The sequence below is a fragment of the Nicotiana tomentosiformis genome, chromosome 2 (assembly GCF_000390325.3).
Source record: "Nicotiana tomentosiformis chromosome 2, ASM39032v3, whole genome shotgun sequence".
In the NCBI taxonomy this organism is placed as follows: domain Eukaryota; kingdom Viridiplantae; phylum Streptophyta; class Magnoliopsida; order Solanales; family Solanaceae; genus Nicotiana; species Nicotiana tomentosiformis.
Window position 1 is genome coordinate 118,333,857 of NC_090813.1, and position 18,379 is coordinate 118,352,235.

The following is an 18,379-nucleotide window of genomic DNA, read 5'->3' on the forward strand; positions in this document are numbered from 1 at the left end:
TTTCTAAATTTTCTTCACTGCCACACCTTCTTCCCCATTTCTTTCTATTTCTCCATCAATTACTTTTTAAGGAGAAACTTTTCGGAGAGAGTTTACAAGTGAAAGGGAAAACCTCCATTGTTAATGAAGCTTGGAGTGTGTAGACCATGATTGTCATATGTTGGAATCTCTATTTTGAGTTTGTGATTGTTTATTGACGAAATTCTTTGCTATTAAAAAAAGATGGAGGCGTTAGATGGAAAGGGGGAGAGGGTAAAATTTTATGGGTCAGATACCGGGTAATCGGGCGGGTCACGATTAATTTTAGACCGGATAGACCAACATCCTTCTTGGATGAATGCCACGTGTTAGTCCGCCAAGTTAGGGGTATATATGTTTCAATAGTAAGACGGCAGTGGCTTTTTTTTAGCCAATAGTATAACGGAGGTTAATTTTAAATAATTTCTAATAGTAAAAGTGTATTTCGGGACCTTTTTTGAAATTTATATAATTTTTATATATAACATATAAAATGTATATATATACAAAAAATATATATATTTACGATTATTATTTTGAAAGCGACTATGTCATTTTTCAAAACAAAAAAGCCAGTTTATCTTATTTCAACGGTTTACAAGATCAGAGTTAATATCAGGAAAGTAAAGAGAAGAGAGAAACTTGGTGGGCTATAGTCCAAGACAAGTATAGAATAAGGAGTGCTTCGGCTAAGCCCAACCAAAATTATCAGATATGGGCTTTGACTCATGTTTGACTTGGAGCTGTTGCTTCTTCTTCAGTGGCAGACCCAAAAAACCCCACCTCCTTAAACCCTTGAAAAAACCCACGAAATTTTTTGAAAAAAGAATCAAAGATTTACCAAATTGATAGCAAAGCTTGTTAAGGGATTCGAATTTGTACCTTTGTAGTGATCAGTAAGTAGAAAATAATAAAAGACAAAAATCTGTTAAGTACTTTATTCAGTCATGCATGCCTCCCAGATGTTTGATGAAATTCCACTGAAAATATTTCAAGATTTTGCTCCTATCACACATACATCTGCATGTAGCTTATTACATGGTTTTTGTTTTGAAATGTTAATGCAGAAATGGTGGCTGATGATAAAGCTGAGTTAGGGAGTTTGCTTGAAATTCTACCCCCTGTTGAGTTCTGCTGTATATATGGTTCCAAACTCCATCCCAACAATAAAGATGAGGTTTTTTTTTACTTCTTCTTTCTCTGATATCAAAGATATGATTTTCTTCTTTAAAGTGTTAGCCTGATAATGAATGCATCTTTAGTCACTCCACTTATGGTTTTGTTTGATCAAGAAGTTCTGTAACATGCTGCAATAGTACATTACTAACAACTTAATTGCTAGACATCTATGATAGATTACATTATTGGAGTAGCTGATCCTAAGCAATGGCATTCTGAGGTAAATTGCTCAATTTTAAGCAATTCTCGGCCATCTTTGTTGTCAAAATCTAACGTCTTTCTACTATGCAGAATCTAAAATTAAACAAGGATCACTACGCTTCATGGCTCGTTCACCTTGGTGGAGCAAGAATGGTGCTATATTCTTTCTTGAATTTACTTTAATTTCTCTCATTCTTTCACAACTTCATATACATATTTTTTGTACTAAAGAACAATTCACGATGCACTCAACCAGATAACTGATATTGCAAATGACATTGGTGTTGGCGTACACTTCAACCCATTTGTGTCTTGCAACAACAAGGTATTGGCCATTTAATGAAGATGCACTTTTTGTTAACACATTCGAAATTCCACATTGAGTAATTTTTACAGATGTTCAAGTACGGAGTTGTTCGAATGCATGACTTGATTCAAGACATATTGGGATGGGAGAGGTTCTATCTCAGCGGTCGTCTGCAGAAACCCGTATGGCTTGTTCTAAAGTGCTATTTAAATAACATATTTGATGGACTTCAATTTCAGTATTAGTTACATTGATGTAAGAACGGGATGAATTAACTTAAGTTGGTCAGAATTTTTGTAATCCTCTTGTGCCTCTTAATCATTATTGTAGTACTGGCAAGTCAAGTGAATCTTATTTATTGTTGTAACTGAATTTGATAAAAATGATGGTATTAGGTTAGGTCTTTATCGATGATTGTAACTCCCCTGACCCGCTATAAATACTTGTAACTTAAAGTAGCAAGGAATCATCGTTTAGGAAATGTCTGCTTATTCTTAGTATAACAAAAGTTAGAAAACTTGGTAATATGTCTTTATTCCTATTTGTGGCGGTTAAATAAACTTAAGTTGATCAAGGTAATATCCATGAGTTCTTGTGGGTTATCTTAGCCTTACGATCTCAACTTCAAGTTGCCTACAGACCAAAAGAATAAAAAATTATCATAATGTATTTGTGTTATAACCCTATGTGGAACTTCATCCAAAAAAAATTATAATCCTATTTAGAATCGATGCTAAATTAGTGGACACCCAGGTATGTGCTAAAAGTATCGGTGTTATCAAAGGCGAAAAGCGCAAAAAAGCTCTAAGGTCTATTGGGGCTTTAAGCGCAAATCACAAATTAAGCGTGGGCTTTAATAAGAAAGGCGTAAATGGAGAAAAACTACAAATATTTATGTATCGTCCAAGACTAATATCTATAAGCATGAATACCAAATATATGGAGAAGGAAATTGAAGAAAGTTTACGATAAAAGTGAAATATATCAATTGTTTAGTGTCGTCTCTTCAAGATGACGCTCATTGGCAAGTAAAAGTATGTCTTAGAGCCTTGATAAAAATAGTGAAGCTCCCACTAAGTGAGCGAAGCACTCAACATGTTTTGAGCCTCGCTTCAGGGCTTAAGTGTGCTTTAAGCGGGCATTTGATAACACTGAAAAGTATATCATGATATGACCGGTTCTGTACTTGAAACTTAAATATCTCAGCATGCATTTTCATACAAAACAAATTGGCATGTGCTTTTGATTTTTGATGGCACACCACTGTTAGCTTTTAATCTCTGTCTCTGTCTCTCTTGTGTTGACCTGAAGATTTAAAAACCCATTCAGTCAGAAGTGAAAAGTTCTGACAAGTTCAGTGAGTGTGGTTAACGTGTTATACTCTCAGAGATACACCCAACATGAGCTATTCACTCAGACATTTCTGATGAGTGTCAAAAAGAAGAATTTCTGTTGAAAATATTCGATTGAGATGCTTTGTTTTCTTCTGTGTATGTCTGCTCAAAGATTTTAGACTTGAACAAACTTGTCATCTGACCGCCAAGGCTCTATATAGCATCATAGTTTGCAACTCATTGCAGAACCTACACCCCCTACCCTGCCTGGTTTTTGTTTCCTCCTTAATCATAATGGCTTGGGGCTTAGTACCTATTCTTTAACTTTTATCAGGCATTTCTATGCATTCTAGTTGGGCAGTCATGGCTTAACTACTGTGCGTCCTGAATAGTGTCTTAAGTCTACTGTGGATTGAAAATATAGGAAGGCTTTGTCTGATTTCTTTGTATTATATTCTGTGATGCATTCAACAGATATCCTTCAACCTACCTTGTTTCATACTCAACCATAACATTCTTTGCTTCTAGTGGTGAGCCTAATGACTGTCTTTTAGTCATAACTTATGTTATGACACACCACTGTTAGCTTTTGATGGCACACCACTGTTAGCGTTTAGTCTCTGTCTCTGTCTCTCTTGTGTTGACCTGAAGATGAAAAACCCATTTAGTCAGAAGTGAAAAGTTCAGTGAGTGTGGTTAACTTGTTATACTCTCAGAGATACAGCCAACATGAGCTATTCACTCGGACATTTCTTATGAGTGTCAAAAAGAAGAATTTCTGTTGAAAATATTCGATTGAGATGCTTTGTTTTCTTCGCTCAAAAATTTTAGACTTGAACAAACTTGACATTTGACCGCCAAAGCTCTATATAGCATCGTAGTTTGCAACTCATTGCAGAACCTACATCCCCTACCCTGTCTGGTTTTTGTTTCCTCCTTAATCATAGTGGCTTGGGGCTTAGTACCTATTGTTTAACTTTTATCAGGCATTTTTATGCATTCTAGTTGGGCAGTCATGGCTTAACTAATGTGCGTCCTGAATAGAGAGTCTTAATTCTACTGTGGATTGAAAATATAGGAAGGCTTTGTCTGATTTCTTTGAATTATATTCTGTGATGCATTCAACAGATATCCTTCAACCTACCTTAGTTTCATACTCAACCATAACATTCTTTGCTTTTAGTGGTGAGCCTAGTGACTGTCTTTCAGTCATAATTTATGTTTACTTCTAACTCAGGTGAACATTCTTGTGGATAACTTGGATGTAGAAAATGTGAACACTGTGAACCTAAAAGCTGCAACTTCTGCCGCTCTTCTCCTTTTGCCATCAAAATTTACAGAGGTTCGTCTCTTTATTCATTTCTTGTCAATTAGTACAGGCACATAACACATGCCACTTGGAATTTGGTGTTTATGCAGGAAGATTTATATGCCAAAATCTGTAGCCTCTCATATATGGGTGACTTGCGTATGCTTTTTGCAGAGGATAAAAATAAGGTAGAGTTGAGACTTGAGTGGAGCCTAAGTTTTAGATTTTTGTGGCCCTAACTGTACCACATGAAAGCATCACTTTACGTGTAAGTTCTAGATGTAAATGGGTAGTTTCTCAATTTTATAGTTGATATTACTTCCAGCAGATCAACAAAATCAATTAATTTATATTGAAAATGTGTATGGTATCTTATCTACAGGGTACCCGGTTTGGACTAGAATTCCAATCCCAACTTTTAGCATAGTATAACATAGTGCATATGCTATTTTCATGCCGCTCTAAGTGATTGAACTGATTCTTCCATTCTTTGGACATGAATTTCTTCGCTGCATATTGATCCAGGTCAACAAAATTATACAAGGACAATATCATTTATTTGAGAAAATGTATAAGTCATCTCTGGAAGAATATGCGGCTAAGAACTTGTTGCGATTTTCATCAGCTGGTGATAAGCAAGTACACATATTTCAGGTCTCTCTCCTTCTAAAGCTTTATCTCTTGTTGCTTCCTTGTCATGGTTAATTCTGCTGAATGATGCTGATAAATCTTTTGTAATCTATATGTGTCTTAATATGTGCACTTATCAATATCTGCGATAAAACACGTTTCTACTGAAGCATAAAAAATCAGTATTGTGTCAATGGATAATCAAGAATATACAGCATGAGTCATGCTGACAGGATCCCTATATTGTTGCCCATTATTTTCCATTTTAATACTAATTTTCTGGCCTTGAATGGTAACTTCTGTGGTCAAAGATGTTAGTCTTTCTATTCTACTCGTTTTTCAAATAGCTGCAAAGTCATTTGCTTGCATGACTTGTCAATTAGAGCTTTGGACGTCACTAGTTTCCTTGCATGAAAATTAGTTTGTACTTTTACATGATTGTAACTTGTGCACTTTTCTGGTTGTAGAGTCATTCTCGATCCTTGAGTGTTTTCTTGACTTTTTCATATTGCTTTTAGAATACATCTGTATGAGATTCTTTTACTACATTAGCGCGTTTTTCTTTCTGATGGATCTGAGGAGACTGATTTTGGTTACACCTCTGTCGAGAATATTTGAATTGGAAAATCAAGATCAAATCAATCTCAAAGATTGACATGTTTTAGTGTATCGAAATCAGGATTGTGGCTTATGTGCTGCTTCCACCTTAGTTTCTTCTCTTCCTCCATCAATCAGAAGTGAGATGGGCATGAAACTTGGAGAAAAGAGGATTCTCGATGACTCTGGTACGTACTTCAAATGCAAAAAAGAGTGGATTTCTGGAAAGGAAATAATCTTAAAATATTGCCTGTTCTTTCAGATTTATTTCTCGTTAGTAGTTCCTGTTGAATTGCATCTACTGCCACATTAGTGAAGGAACACTTTTGTTTAGTTACTTTCCATTTGTAACTCTCACGCGTGGATCCTTTTCTTGGGTCAAGTACGCAAAAATATTTTTTGTTAATGGGTGATGGTGAGACTCTAGATATCTCTGTCTATCCTAATAGCATGTTGAATCGTGTGTTTGTCTAATCTAAAAGTTTGAACTTCTAAAAAAAGATACTTCTATGTAATTATTTTAGTTCTTATTATAAGCTTTTATAATGTTCCCTCCTCAGCTAAAGTAGATCATTTCATTTATGCCATATTGTCTTGTAGGTAGAGTTAGGCAACACGTAGTGATTGGTTCAAAAGAACAGGCTGCTGAGTGCATGAAGAGGCTTGTTAGACGTAAGGTTATGGTTTCTAGTACGAGGCAGGCAGTTGCAGGTTTATTGACTGCTGGTGCTGTTCATGGAGTCAGATATGTTGCAAACAAGATGCGGAAGGCTTGGAAATCTTGGGGGTAATGTGTTAACCTTGCATCTTGTTTTTGGATGAGATCACTGCATGTTAACTGCTTCAGACATGGGGATATATCCACAATTTGTTACAACGGTTGCCAGGCGCCTCAACCATAGTGTTCAGTAGCATGGATAGATTTTGCCAACTCTCCAGCTGCTTTTCAAAACCATCGAATGGAATAATAGAGAGGGAATAGAACCAAACAACCTATTGAAAATGCATTCACTTGTTGTATCTTCTCTTTTACCATTTTAGTGTTGGGAAGAGTTCTCCAGGAAAGGTCAGGCTGTTCTATGATTTAGAACATCCTAATGTACCAATTAAAGAAGGAATTGTTATTGTTACTGTTTGCGCGCGCGCGCGTTCTTTTTTCCTTCTTTTCGCAGCACTCATAGAAGTAGTCTCCTAAATTGCGTGGACTGATCCTAACAATCGAAAGAGAAAAAAAAAAAGTTGCTTGGACTGATCCTCATGCTTCCTTAGCTACGCTTACATCTCCAACCTATTCATTTTTAAGTATGGTTTTCTTCTATTTCTCTCTTATATTTTCCTTTGAATTTCCTTTCAATCATGATTTTCCAGTTAACTTAAATTTTCAAATGGCAGCAAGTTGAGCAGGTGGTGGTATCATTCAGATTTTATCGATGTCCCCAAAGTTAATATGAATTGCTAAAAAAGCTATCCATCAAAATCTTCAATCTATTTTCCCCTTAAGTTATTCAAAGTTTTGCACATCACAGTGACTAACAAAATTTTTTTTTTTTTTTTTTTTTTTGAAGTATCAAAGTGTGGCTTATTAATTACAGATTAAGATCAGTTACTAAGTTAGGACAAAGATATGGACGCTTCTCAAAAGATTAAGCAAGTAGGATGCTACTCTTGAAGACAACTAAATATGCAGTCAAGAAAAATACAATAATACAGTATCCGATGAAACCGAGCCAAAAGGTCAATTTATTAATCGTTTAAACTCCCTCTATGTCATCTTACTTATTAATTTCCATTCCAGCTGTACCCTACTGAGTCAAGAAGTAAATAATGAAGATTAATAGTTTTTTTGGCCAAGCTTCTAAAATTTGCTTATTTTGAGAAGTGTTTTTTTCAAAAGTGTTTTTAAAAAAGTATTTTTGGCGAGAATCGGTATGTGTTTGGCTAAATAATTTGAAAAACACTTTTGAGCACTAACTAGTATTTGGCCAAACTTTTGAAAACTGCTTCTTAGTATATTTTTCTCAAAAGTACTTCTCAAAAAAGTGCTTTTTGAAGAGAAGCTATATTTTTCTGCTTCTGTTTCTCATCAAAAATACTTTTTTTTTCTTCTTATAAAAGCTTGGCCAAACACCTCAATTTTTGGCCTAAAACACTTTTGGCAAAAAAAAAAGAGCACTTTTGGCCCCAAAAAAAACTTGGCCCAACAGGCTATAACAGTAGTAAAACCTCATAAGGAGGAAGTAGATGTCAATCCAATAATGTTAGCGAAATCCTGGAGTACTGCAAGTGATATAGGACAAAATATCCAGCCTGTTACTCTTTCTAGCTGCAGGCTGATGAATTGATAGATTGGCCTTCTCTCTTTTTACATAAGACGTATTTCACGTTAGGCCAAGGGAGCTTAAAATGAATGTGGATGTTTTTCAAGGAAGATACAAACTATTTCACTCAACTAGTACCTATCTATACACTAGGGATGTCAATAGTTCGGTTCGACCGGTTATTTTATAAAATTTATACCGTATCAATTTTTCAGTTATTCTATTATGTATAATCAAAATTAGACTTTTCGAAACCGTCCCAATTATGTCGGTTGCTCGGTTAGATTAGTTTTTGATATTTTTTTTAATGTCATGTAAAAGTCACTAGTAGAAGTATATGTACTTTCATTAGTTTTATAGAACTAAGCAAAATTCTTGACATTTTTACTGTTTAAGGGGTGATAAATTAAAAAAAATCTGAAAGATGGCCAGAATAGATCCGTCAATTATTCTACATCAGCGTCAAAAAAACTAAGCAAATACAAAAAAAATATAAATCACACGAGTGGAAAGATATTAAACAAATTGGGACTCAAGAATAAAATCTATAGAAGATTAAATATTCAAAAAGATAATACTAAATCATACGAAATAAAACATATTCAATATATTGTAGTTTGCTACTCATAATCGCTAGAATACTTTGTATCTTGCTAGTGAATATGCTGGAAATAATTTAATTTCAATAGGAATAGCATAATAGTTTTGAGAACTAGGATTTTGAGTTTAATTACTTGTGGCTTGTAACTGTTTTTATAATTTCAACGGCCAAGAAAAAATTTAATGCTTTGTTATTTTTATACTTAATACAAAAAAATATTTTTCACATGTAAATTTATTCGATACGATTATAGATTTATATAAAAACCTACGATTTTATTAAAATAAACCTAAAAATCAGTACGGTACGGTTGAGTCGGTTTAGTCAGATTTTTTAAATATCCATTGACACCCCCTACATACATCACATCCCCAATTTTCCATTGGCTCCATCTTTATCATTGACAGGACCATATGGCATAAAACAAAAAATAACGAATTTAGCAGAACTTCTTGGTTAGACAGCAGCCACTAGGTTCCATTGTCAACCTTATCAATAACAATAATTAAAGATATGGGACTCCATCCATCAAGAAAATGAACCTATAAACAGCAGTTTGATGGATATCCTCCCATATGAGCTAGTAATTAGTAACATTCTATAGCAGTTTAACGAGTTCTAAAGGAATACAACAGTACTGGACTCTGTTGGTGAAATGGAAGACGAGATTCAAACAAGAAGTTACTGGAGATGGACCAAACAAGACTTTTTTCCAGAAGACTCTTTCCAGAATTGGAGCACATACCGATCAGCACTATCACAAACATTTTCCAGATTCAAGGACCGAGTTGCAAGCCGTTCTGAGGATGCTGATGAGATTGGGGAGATAAGGAAACAAAGTGAGAATGAGATGAAACGTTGCCTTAGTTGGTAGGACCTCACCTGGTTTGGCTTTGGCTCGGTTATTGGAGCAGGCATCTTTGTACTCACTGGCCAAGAAGCTCACAAGCATGCCGGACCAGCTATAATATTATCCTATGTGGCTTCTGGCATTTCAGCGATGCTCTCTGTATTCTGCTATACAGAATTTGCGGTAGAAATTCCTGTAGCAGGAGGGTCATTTGCGTACATCAGAGTAGAACTAGGAGATTTTGCGGCCTTTATCACAGCAGGAAACATAATTCTTGGATCCATTGCTGGAGGTGCAGCAGTAGCAAGAGCCTGGACTTCTTACTTTACAACACTCCTGAACCTTCATCCAAACTCTTTACGCATACATACAAACCTCGCAGACGGGTTCAACTTATTAGATCCAATAGCTGTTGCAGTTCTAGTAATTACATCAATAATTGCAATAAGCAGCACTAGAAGAACTTCATATTTCAACTGGATAGCATCCGCAGTAAATATGATGGTGATTTTATTTGTCATAGTTGCTGGATTTGCTCATGCCAATAGCTCAAACTTGACACCCTTTATGCCACATGGTGCCAAAGGTATTTTTGTTGCAGCAGCAATTGTGTATTTTGCATATGGGGGTTTTGACAACATTGCAACCATGGCAGAGGAAACAAAAAATCCATCAAAAGACATACCACTAGGATTGCTAGGGTCAATGTCAATTATCACCGTGATATATTGCTTGATGGCACTTTCACTGAGTATGATGCAGAAGTATACTGATATAGACCCTAATGCCGCTTACTCTGTTGCATTTCAAAGCGTGGGAATGAAATGGGCAAAATATCTGGTAGCCCTTGGAGCTCTTAAGGGAATGACCACTGTCCTTTTGGTAGGAGCGATTGGGCACGCACGCTACACCACTCACATCGCACGAGTTCACATGATTCCACCATGGTTTGCACTTGTTCACCCAAAGACAGGAACTCCCATAAATGCAACTCTATTGATCAGACTTGCAAGTGCCTGTATAGCCTTCTTTTCAAGTTTGGATGTCTTGACAAGTTTGTTATCCGTAAGCAGCCTTCTTATATCGATGATGATGGCTGTTGCTCTGCTTGTGAGGAGATATTATGTCAGAGGTATCACCCCCCGAACGAATTTTTTGAAGCTAACCTTTTTTTTACAGGTCATAATTCTATCTTCCATAGGGACTTCTGCTTACTGGGGACTGAACCCTAATGGTTGGCTTGGCTACACAATAACTGTTCCCCTTTGGTTCCTGGCAACTTTGGCAATATCAGTTCTTTTGCCACAGGAAAGAACACCAAAAGTTTGGGGAGTCCCACTGGTTCCATGGTTCCCATCCCTCTCAATTGCAATAAACTTGTTTCTCATGGGATCATTAGGAGCTCAGGCATTTATAAGGTTTGGCATATGTACGGCTGTAATGCTGATGTATTATATTCTTTTTGGCCTCCATGCAACTTATGACATGGCTCGTCAACCAAAGAAGGTAATGTCGTCAAAGATCTCGGAAGAAGACGTGGAAAAAGCCAGATCATAAGTTTTTTTACACCTACCAAGAAATTTGGACTTGAGTCCCCATCGCACTTATTCCTGAAATCATAAGATTTATGTTAGATGAAGTCATTTGCTGTAGAAATAGCAACACACAATTCTACCATTATGAATAATGAGAACTGTCAACTACAGCTCATGTTAGAGGTACATTCTCAAGAATCTCAACTACAGTCAAGTCCATAATAGAGAAAAAGTATAGATGCTACGTTACAGGAGGGAAAACATGTAAAGTAAGAAGATAAACATCAGCAGATAGGAAAAACATTCTAAATCAAGATTAAAGATAGGTTAAAAAATTGAAAACTTACTTCAAGGAGCTAGTAGTGTTTGTATCATTTTCATATTTTCTTGAACTTTTCTAAAACCCGAGCAATGCTTCTCAGAAGCTTCGGTACCAACTTCCATGCCACATATCCGAGTGCCACTTGACAAAATATGTCCCCCAAAAGTTACAATTTCTGCATAATGATCATTCATAAAAGCACCAAAATAAGTTGGATCCATATCATCCCAATGAAAATCATGTAGCTTCATGTCCATAAAAAAAGAGTGTATTTGATGGATAAATGAACCTAGAAAATGGTAACAAGCTTAAGAATTCAAAAACTGAGAAACATCTGAATTTTGAAAACTTTCAAATGAATATTACTAGACTAAAACAGTAATATCACTCGCTGCAACCACCGAAATTTTGTCATCTTCTACTGTTTTTTCATGCTTCAACCTCTTGCGCATCATGAAAGCATCATGTGATGACCCTGTGGAGTTCTCACTACCATTGTCAACTTGAGTTTCAAGCTTCTCATATGCAACCACCACTCACAATATCTCTTTCACCCACCATTGTGATCCCAAGTTAGTTGCGAAAAATAATAATTCTAATAGCTGTACCACAAGAAAATTAAATCAACATATGAAAGATGCACCAGCAGATACGTTAGTTCCTTTACCAATCAAAAGAACGGCAGATATTAGTATGTACAGTCACCTACTAACTTAAACAACTCAAAAAATCAGAAAAATTGCAAATCTGGCTTCTAAGGTTTGGGGGGGGGGGGGGGGGGGGCTACTATTACATGAACAAAGAAATAAACAACTAGTAAATGCAAATCACACAGAAGCGCAGTATATATGAAGAGAAATTTACTTCACGTGAGTACAGAGAGCACTTTTAGCTTGAGATGGAATGGTTGAGAGAGCAATGCCAGAGGAAATCGCGCAGAAGAGAGACTTGCAGGACGGTAGTACAATATTATAAATTCAACTAATTAATACCTAGTAGCTTCAGCTCAGTAGTAGTCACACTGTAACAACTATTCTTTGTTTGACGACTTCTATCTGATTGTCTTTTGTCCTTAAGATAAATGAAGTCTAGGTTATACAGAACGTAGAGACTTTCTATCTAATTGTTCTTTTGTAGCACCATTTCTAGAGGAACTTTGAGCATTTTAAAATTAATAAAATGCTGGTTTTAACATCAAAACTCTTCGTCTCTCTTGCAATTCCAAATAAGAACTTGTCTACAATAAGCACCATCCTCTATATAAAATGAATGCTTTCAGAAAAGCACACACATTTTTTTATCGGTAGAAAGCGCACACACTCAAATATCCTTTTTTAATGTCTTAAAGCAGCGTACTTCTGCTATCATTATCGGTTATGTACAAATATTACAGCTTATTTTAAGTCCAAAAAAAAAAAGTTGTTCCAAGAAAAGAAACTGCATTGATTTTTTATGCTGAATTCTTTTCCTGAAAAACTCTAAAGATTTGGCACCAGCATGTACACTGGAAATTGATAACCCCGGCTATTGCCACTGTCTCTTACCACAGGGAATATCATATCAAGAAGAAATAAGCAAACAAAAATTTGAACTTATTTTCATAAGCCATATACAGCAACTTTGTTAGCATTTTAAAGCCAGGTCATAAATTTCTTTACACCTACCAAGGAATCTTGGACTTGAGTCCCCATTGCACCTGCAATCATAAGATTTATGTTAGATGAAGTCATTTGCTGAAGAAATAGCACCAGACAAAATCGTACCATTATGAATAATGAAAACTGTCAACTACAGCTCATTTTAGAGAAAAACATTTCAAGAATTTCAATTACAGTCAAGTCCACAAATAGAGAAAAAGGGATAGATGCTACAGGAGGGAAACCATGTAAGGTAAGGAGATAAACGTCAGCACATAGGAAGCACATTCTAAATCAAGAGTAAAGATAGGTTTAAAGATTGAAAACTCACTTCAAGGAACTAGTAGTGCCAGTATCGTTTTCATATTTTCGTGAAACTTTCTAAAACACAAGCTATGCTTCTCAGGATACCAACTTTCATGCCACATATCCGAGTGCCACTTGACAAAATATGGCCCCCCGCCCCTCCAAAAGTCACAATTTCTGCATAATAATCATTCATAATAAATAAGTTAGATCCATATCATTCCAATGAAAATCATGTAGCTTCACATCCATAAAAAAGTATATTTGATGGATAAATGAACCTAGAAAATGGAAACAAGCATAAGAATTCAAAAACTCAGAAACATCGGAATTTTGAAAACTTTCAAATGAATATTACCAGACTAAAACAGTAATCTCACTGGCTGCAACCACCAAAATTTTGTCATCTTCTACTGCTTTTTCATGCTTCAACCTCTTGCACGGCATGAAAGCATCATGTGATGACCCTGTGGATTTTGTTACTACCATTTTCTACTTGAGTTGCAAGCTTCTCATATGCAACCACCGCGCTCACAATCTCTCTTTCATCCACCATTGTGATCTCAAGTTAGCTGCAAAAAATAATAACTCTAATAGCTCTACCACAAGAAAATTAAATTAACATATGCACGACCATCAGATACATTTAGTTCCTTTACCAATCAAAAGAACGACAGATATTAGTATGTACATTCCCCTAATAACTTAAACGACTCAAATAATCAGAAAAAATTGCAAATCTGGCTTCCAAAGTAACAAAGAAATAAACCACTAGTAAATGCAAATCACACTGAAGCACAGCATATAGGAAGATAAATTTACTTCACATGAGCACAGAAAGCATTTTTACTTTGAAGTGGAACGGTTGAGAGAAAAGTTCAGAGGAAAACATGCAGAAGAAAGACTTGCCGCCCCGGTAATACTGTTTTATGGATCCACAAATTAGTACCTAGTAGCTTCAGCTCAGTGGTAGTCACTCTGTAACGACTATATTTGTTTTGTGATTTCGTTCCTATTATCTTTTTTTTTCTTAAGATAAATGTTTTGATGATGTATAGGGATGAAGCCCAGGTTATACAAAACGTAGAGATTTTCTATCTAATTGTTCTTTTGTAGCACAATTTCTAGAGGAACTTTGATAATTTTAAAATTATTAACAAGCTGGTTTTAACATCAAAACTGTTCGTCTCTCTTCTACTTCCAAATAAGAACTTATCTACAATTAGCACCAATCTCTATATAAAAGGAATGCTTTCAGAGAAAGCACATACATTTCTGTTATCGGTAGAAAGCATACACTCTCATATCCATTTTTTTAAATATCTAAGTAAGGCTCTTCTGCTATTATTATCAGTTACGTGCAAATATCTACAGCTTATTTTAGGTCCAAAATAAAGTTGTTCCAAGAAACAACCACATAAATTTTTCATGCTGACATCTTTCCAGAAAAGCTCCAAAGATTTGGCAACAGCATGTACACTGGAAAATGAAAACCCCTGCTATTGCCACTGTCTCTTACCACAGGGAATATTATATCAAGAAGAAATAAGCAAACAAAAATTTGAACTTCTTTTTATGAAGGTAAACAAAAATTTGAACTTATTTCATAAGCCATACACAACTTTGTTAGCATTTTTAAACTCTCATAATTTAACATTACATTAAACTTGAAAATAACTTCTACGAATCTGAATTAGGATTTAAACAACTATCTGGATACAAATTGAAACAAAGAGTAAGTAAGAGGTAAGTAAGAAATGTGAACAACTATAAAAAGAATAACCTAAAATGAACTCTTTTTAGACCCACCAAAACCATTTCTAAATGATCATGCATGACCAGATGTATAAAAGTATCATCAATAATCAAAACTGACGTGTAACAAATTTGTAGATTACAACTTTTAGATTTCAAGTATAGCATATGGTAAGAAACTGAAGAACAAAATATTCAATGATATTTTTGCTTTCTTTTAGTATCCTAACAACTTATCTGTACCTAGATTATCATAATTGCAAGGTTTCTGTATCATTTAATAGCTTTGTCGAAATAATCGATAAAATATGTCATTTTCAGTTACTTACATGTTCAACAGACATGCATTTAAACAAACAGAATGTCAAATTATGGATGCAAGTGTCTGTTTGGAAATAAGCAGTTATCCTCATTGTATAATTTCTAGATGCCACATATCAGGCACAATGACCCAAATTCTGAAATACACAGAATGGATCTTCTGAAGAATCGCACGTCTGTGTCCTCTTTTGTCCCCTAGGAGCAATGTGCCCATGGGAAACAAAGTTTCAGGATATTGCATTTTTGCAACCAAAAAAGAAAATTTTAATCTAACCTCTAATATCATAGGAAAAGATCACTCCAACACTTGTTAATAGCTCCTTGAACCTTCTTTGGTTTGCAGAGTTCTCGAATAATCAGTTCCCAAGTAGAGGACTTGGGATAAAGAAATTTTTGAAGCATCACTTCTATAATTCTTGAAGCTCCTACAATTCTCTGTCGCCTGTACAGTTTCAGCACCAGCTTATCCAGGAAGTCTTCCACGTCTCGGGATACATTTTCTTTTTCATTTAAAGTTTTCAAGAAAATATTACATGTAACTGCGTCGGGATCACAACCTTGATCCAACATAGTATTCAAAAGATCAATTGCTAGAGAAACTCTATCCACCTTGCATAAAGCATTAAGAATTATGTTATATGCTATTACATCAGGCTGAGAATCAGATCCTCTACATAGCATCTCATTGAAAAGTCTCAATCCCTGATCCACAGACCCAGCATTGCAAAGGCCGTGAATCATTGAACTATAAGCCACGGCATCAGGGACCAATCCTTTTCCTAACATTTGCTTCCACATCATCATAGCCTCTTTGAGCTTCCCGTCTTGACACAATCCGTGGATGAGTACACTGTAGCATATTTCATTACATGTGATACCACTGGTCGCCATTTCTTTCCATACAAATATAGCCTTGTTGCTGTCACCGGTTTTAAAGTACCCTTTCATCAGAGAGCAGTAAGTGTAAGCATTAGGAATGCAATCCATTTTAATCATCTCAGAAAGGATCTCCTTAGCTTCGTCAGGTCTGCCTTCTTGACACAAGCCATCTATAAAAGCAGAATAAACAACTGTATTAGGCTTCACTCCCTTTTCTATCATTTCCGTCCATATTTTTAGCGCCTCTTCAGGTTTTCCCTCTTTAAACAACCCACTAACTAGCGCTGAGTAGACATATTCATTTGGCAGATGCCCTTTCTCTTGCATTGCCAACAAGATCTGCAGGCTGTCACCTGCTCTTCCTTGCTTAACGAATCCATTGATAATAGTTCCATAGGTTACATCAGTCGGGACATACTTATTTGACACCATTCTATCCAATAAACTAACAGCTTTCTCCAACTTACCTTTGAGGCACAAACCATGTATAAGTGTGTTATAAGTCACTTCATTGGGAACACACCCTTTAAGAAACATGTTATCCAAAAGCTTTGCGGCTCGAGCTAAGTCACCTTTCTTGCAAAGCCCATTAATCAACACATTAAATGTTACTGGAACAGGAAAACATCCCTCTATCTGCATTTCATCCAAAAGAATAACCGCCTCATCAATCCGGTCATCCTTGCACAAGCCATCCATCAAAGTGCAATACGTATAAACATCCGGCTCACATTTCCAAGAAGGCATTTCTCTGAACAACTCCAGAGCTCTATCGACCATCCGAAGCTTACACATAGTCTTAATAACTAAATTAAAAGAAAGCCCATTCGGCATAATATTACTATTATTTACAACACGAGCATAAAAATCTAATGCACGGCGATATAAACCTGCCTGAACTATCACATTAAGAACAGAATTAAACGACTTCACGGTTCGTTTACATTGAAACTCATCCACCATTCTATCAAACAATTCGACAGCTTTTTCAGGAAAACGGGCTTTTCCATAAGCTCTAAACACTAAGATAAAACTTTTCTCAATAAAGACTCTTTTTTCGCTCTTCATTCTATCAAAAACCATCTCCAAAGACCTGAAGTCCCCAGAATTAGCATATTTCTCGACAAGGGAATAGAATGTAGAATCACCCAATTTAAAAGAACCTAACTTTGGGGCCTCTTTGAATAACTTATCTGAAATTGGTACTTCCATCTCAGTTTCACAAGAACCCAACTTGGGTGTAGGTGCAACTTTAAATGAACTATCAAAAGGGGGCAAATTTATTTCAGTTTCACAAGAACCCAGCTTGGGTTTTGAGGAAACATTAGATGATTTATCAAAAGGGGGAATTTTTATGTCAGTTTCAGGAGAACCCAACTTGGGATTTGCGGCAACTTTAAAAGAACTATCAGAAGGGGCAGCTTCTATTTCATGGTCAGTATGAGAAGGGTTGGAAAGAGCTGAAAAGAAGTGGTAAATGGTGAAGTTAGAGAAAGACTTACATGGGATTAGGTTTGAGCTGATGAACTGTTTGGTAGTGAAAGTGTTAAAGGGCATGCCTTTTTTATAAGGATGCAAAAGGGCATGCCTTTGTCAACTCAGATTCTCATGAAGTGGAGAGAAAAAAGACTTCTGGAAATGATCATTTGGGGTTTAAATTCAAGAATCTTAGGCTAAGGTTCAAGAAAATGAAGGTCTCTGCACCTAGAGAGGCTGACGAGGAAGAAGAAAACACGAGAGGGGCAAGCGTGGGTAGGGCAGAAAACCGGGGTGGGGGTGGGGGTGGGGTTTGAATTTTGAAGTGAACTCGGCCTAAAACCCCTTTGCGGTTGGCTCTTTTAATTTTCTTTTCATCATTCTAGCGAGAGAAATTCGTTTTCAAAAAAAAAAAAAACAAACGTGTTTGTTTGTCTAAAAGTAAAAAAAAAACTTGTTTTTCAATTTTTTGAGCTTCGAAATATTGTCCTGTGCTTCAAATTAAAAGCCTGTGTTTAAACTTGTAAGAAATTAACAAAAAAGTTAAATTGTTTAGTATCTGTTGAAAAGACATGTATGGTCACATGTAAATATTTTTTGAATCTTTATAATACAACATTTTTTTAATAGTCTCTCTGAGTCCATTTTCAAAACACTTTGGTACGAGGAATAAGATAGGATAAGATGTGAAATTAAATTTATATCGTGTTTGGTTGAGGGTATAAATTTATATCAGAATATTCCATCTTATCCCGTCTTATCCCATCAAACTTGCGATTATTTTATCCTACTTCCCATATAGTA

General features: G+C 35.8%; 3 protein-coding genes across 6 annotated transcripts; 2 read left to right on the forward strand and 1 right to left on the reverse strand.

Moving 5' to 3' along the window:
- Window positions 1–658: 658 nt before the first annotated feature.
- Window positions 659–6,734, forward strand: LOC104109635 (uncharacterized). 2 transcript variants are annotated; one of them, XM_009618988.4, is made up of 11 exons: window positions 659–914; window positions 1,086–1,195; window positions 1,361–1,417; window positions 1,489–1,551; window positions 1,655–1,723; window positions 1,795–1,887; window positions 4,277–4,381; window positions 4,459–4,536; window positions 4,874–5,002; window positions 5,658–5,763; window positions 6,176–6,734. In XM_009618988.4, exons 2-11 carry the CDS (start codon window positions 1,088–1,090, stop codon window positions 6,364–6,366), a joined length of 999 nt encoding a protein of 332 aa, XP_009617283.1. In that variant the 5' UTR covers window positions 659–914; window positions 1,086–1,087; the 3' UTR covers window positions 6,367–6,734. The 2 variants fall into 2 exon arrangements, with proteins under 2 accessions (XP_009617283.1, XP_018630925.1); XM_018775409.3 differs by lacking the exon at window positions 659–914 and having other exon boundaries at window positions 1,134–1,195; window positions 1,314–1,417.
- A 2,119-nt stretch (window positions 6,735–8,853) lies between these two features.
- LOC104109634 (pentatricopeptide repeat-containing protein At4g20090) lies at window positions 8,854–17,890 on the reverse strand. 3 transcript variants are annotated; one of them, XM_009618987.4, is made up of 6 exons: window positions 15,495–17,890; window positions 13,503–13,716; window positions 13,170–13,321; window positions 12,866–12,897; window positions 11,227–11,376; window positions 8,854–10,954 (listed from the first exon to the last, which is right to left on the reverse strand). In XM_009618987.4, exon 1 carries the CDS (start codon window positions 17,654–17,656, stop codon window positions 15,503–15,505), a length of 2,154 nt encoding a protein of 717 aa, XP_009617282.1. In that variant the 5' UTR covers window positions 17,657–17,890; the 3' UTR covers window positions 8,854–10,954; window positions 11,227–11,376; window positions 12,866–12,897; window positions 13,170–13,321; window positions 13,503–13,716; window positions 15,495–15,502. The 3 variants fall into 3 exon arrangements, with proteins under 3 accessions (XP_009617282.1, XP_070052117.1, XP_018630924.1); XM_070196016.1 differs by having other exon boundaries at window positions 11,227–12,897; XM_018775408.3 differs by lacking the exons at window positions 12,866–12,897; window positions 13,170–13,321; window positions 13,503–13,716.
- Window positions 9,495–11,065, forward strand: LOC104109633 (cationic amino acid transporter 5). The gene has a single exon (XM_009618986.4). It carries the CDS (start codon window positions 9,495–9,497, stop codon window positions 10,899–10,901), a length of 1,407 nt encoding a protein of 468 aa, XP_009617281.2. The 3' UTR covers window positions 10,902–11,065.
- Window positions 17,891–18,379: the final 489 nt, after the last annotated feature.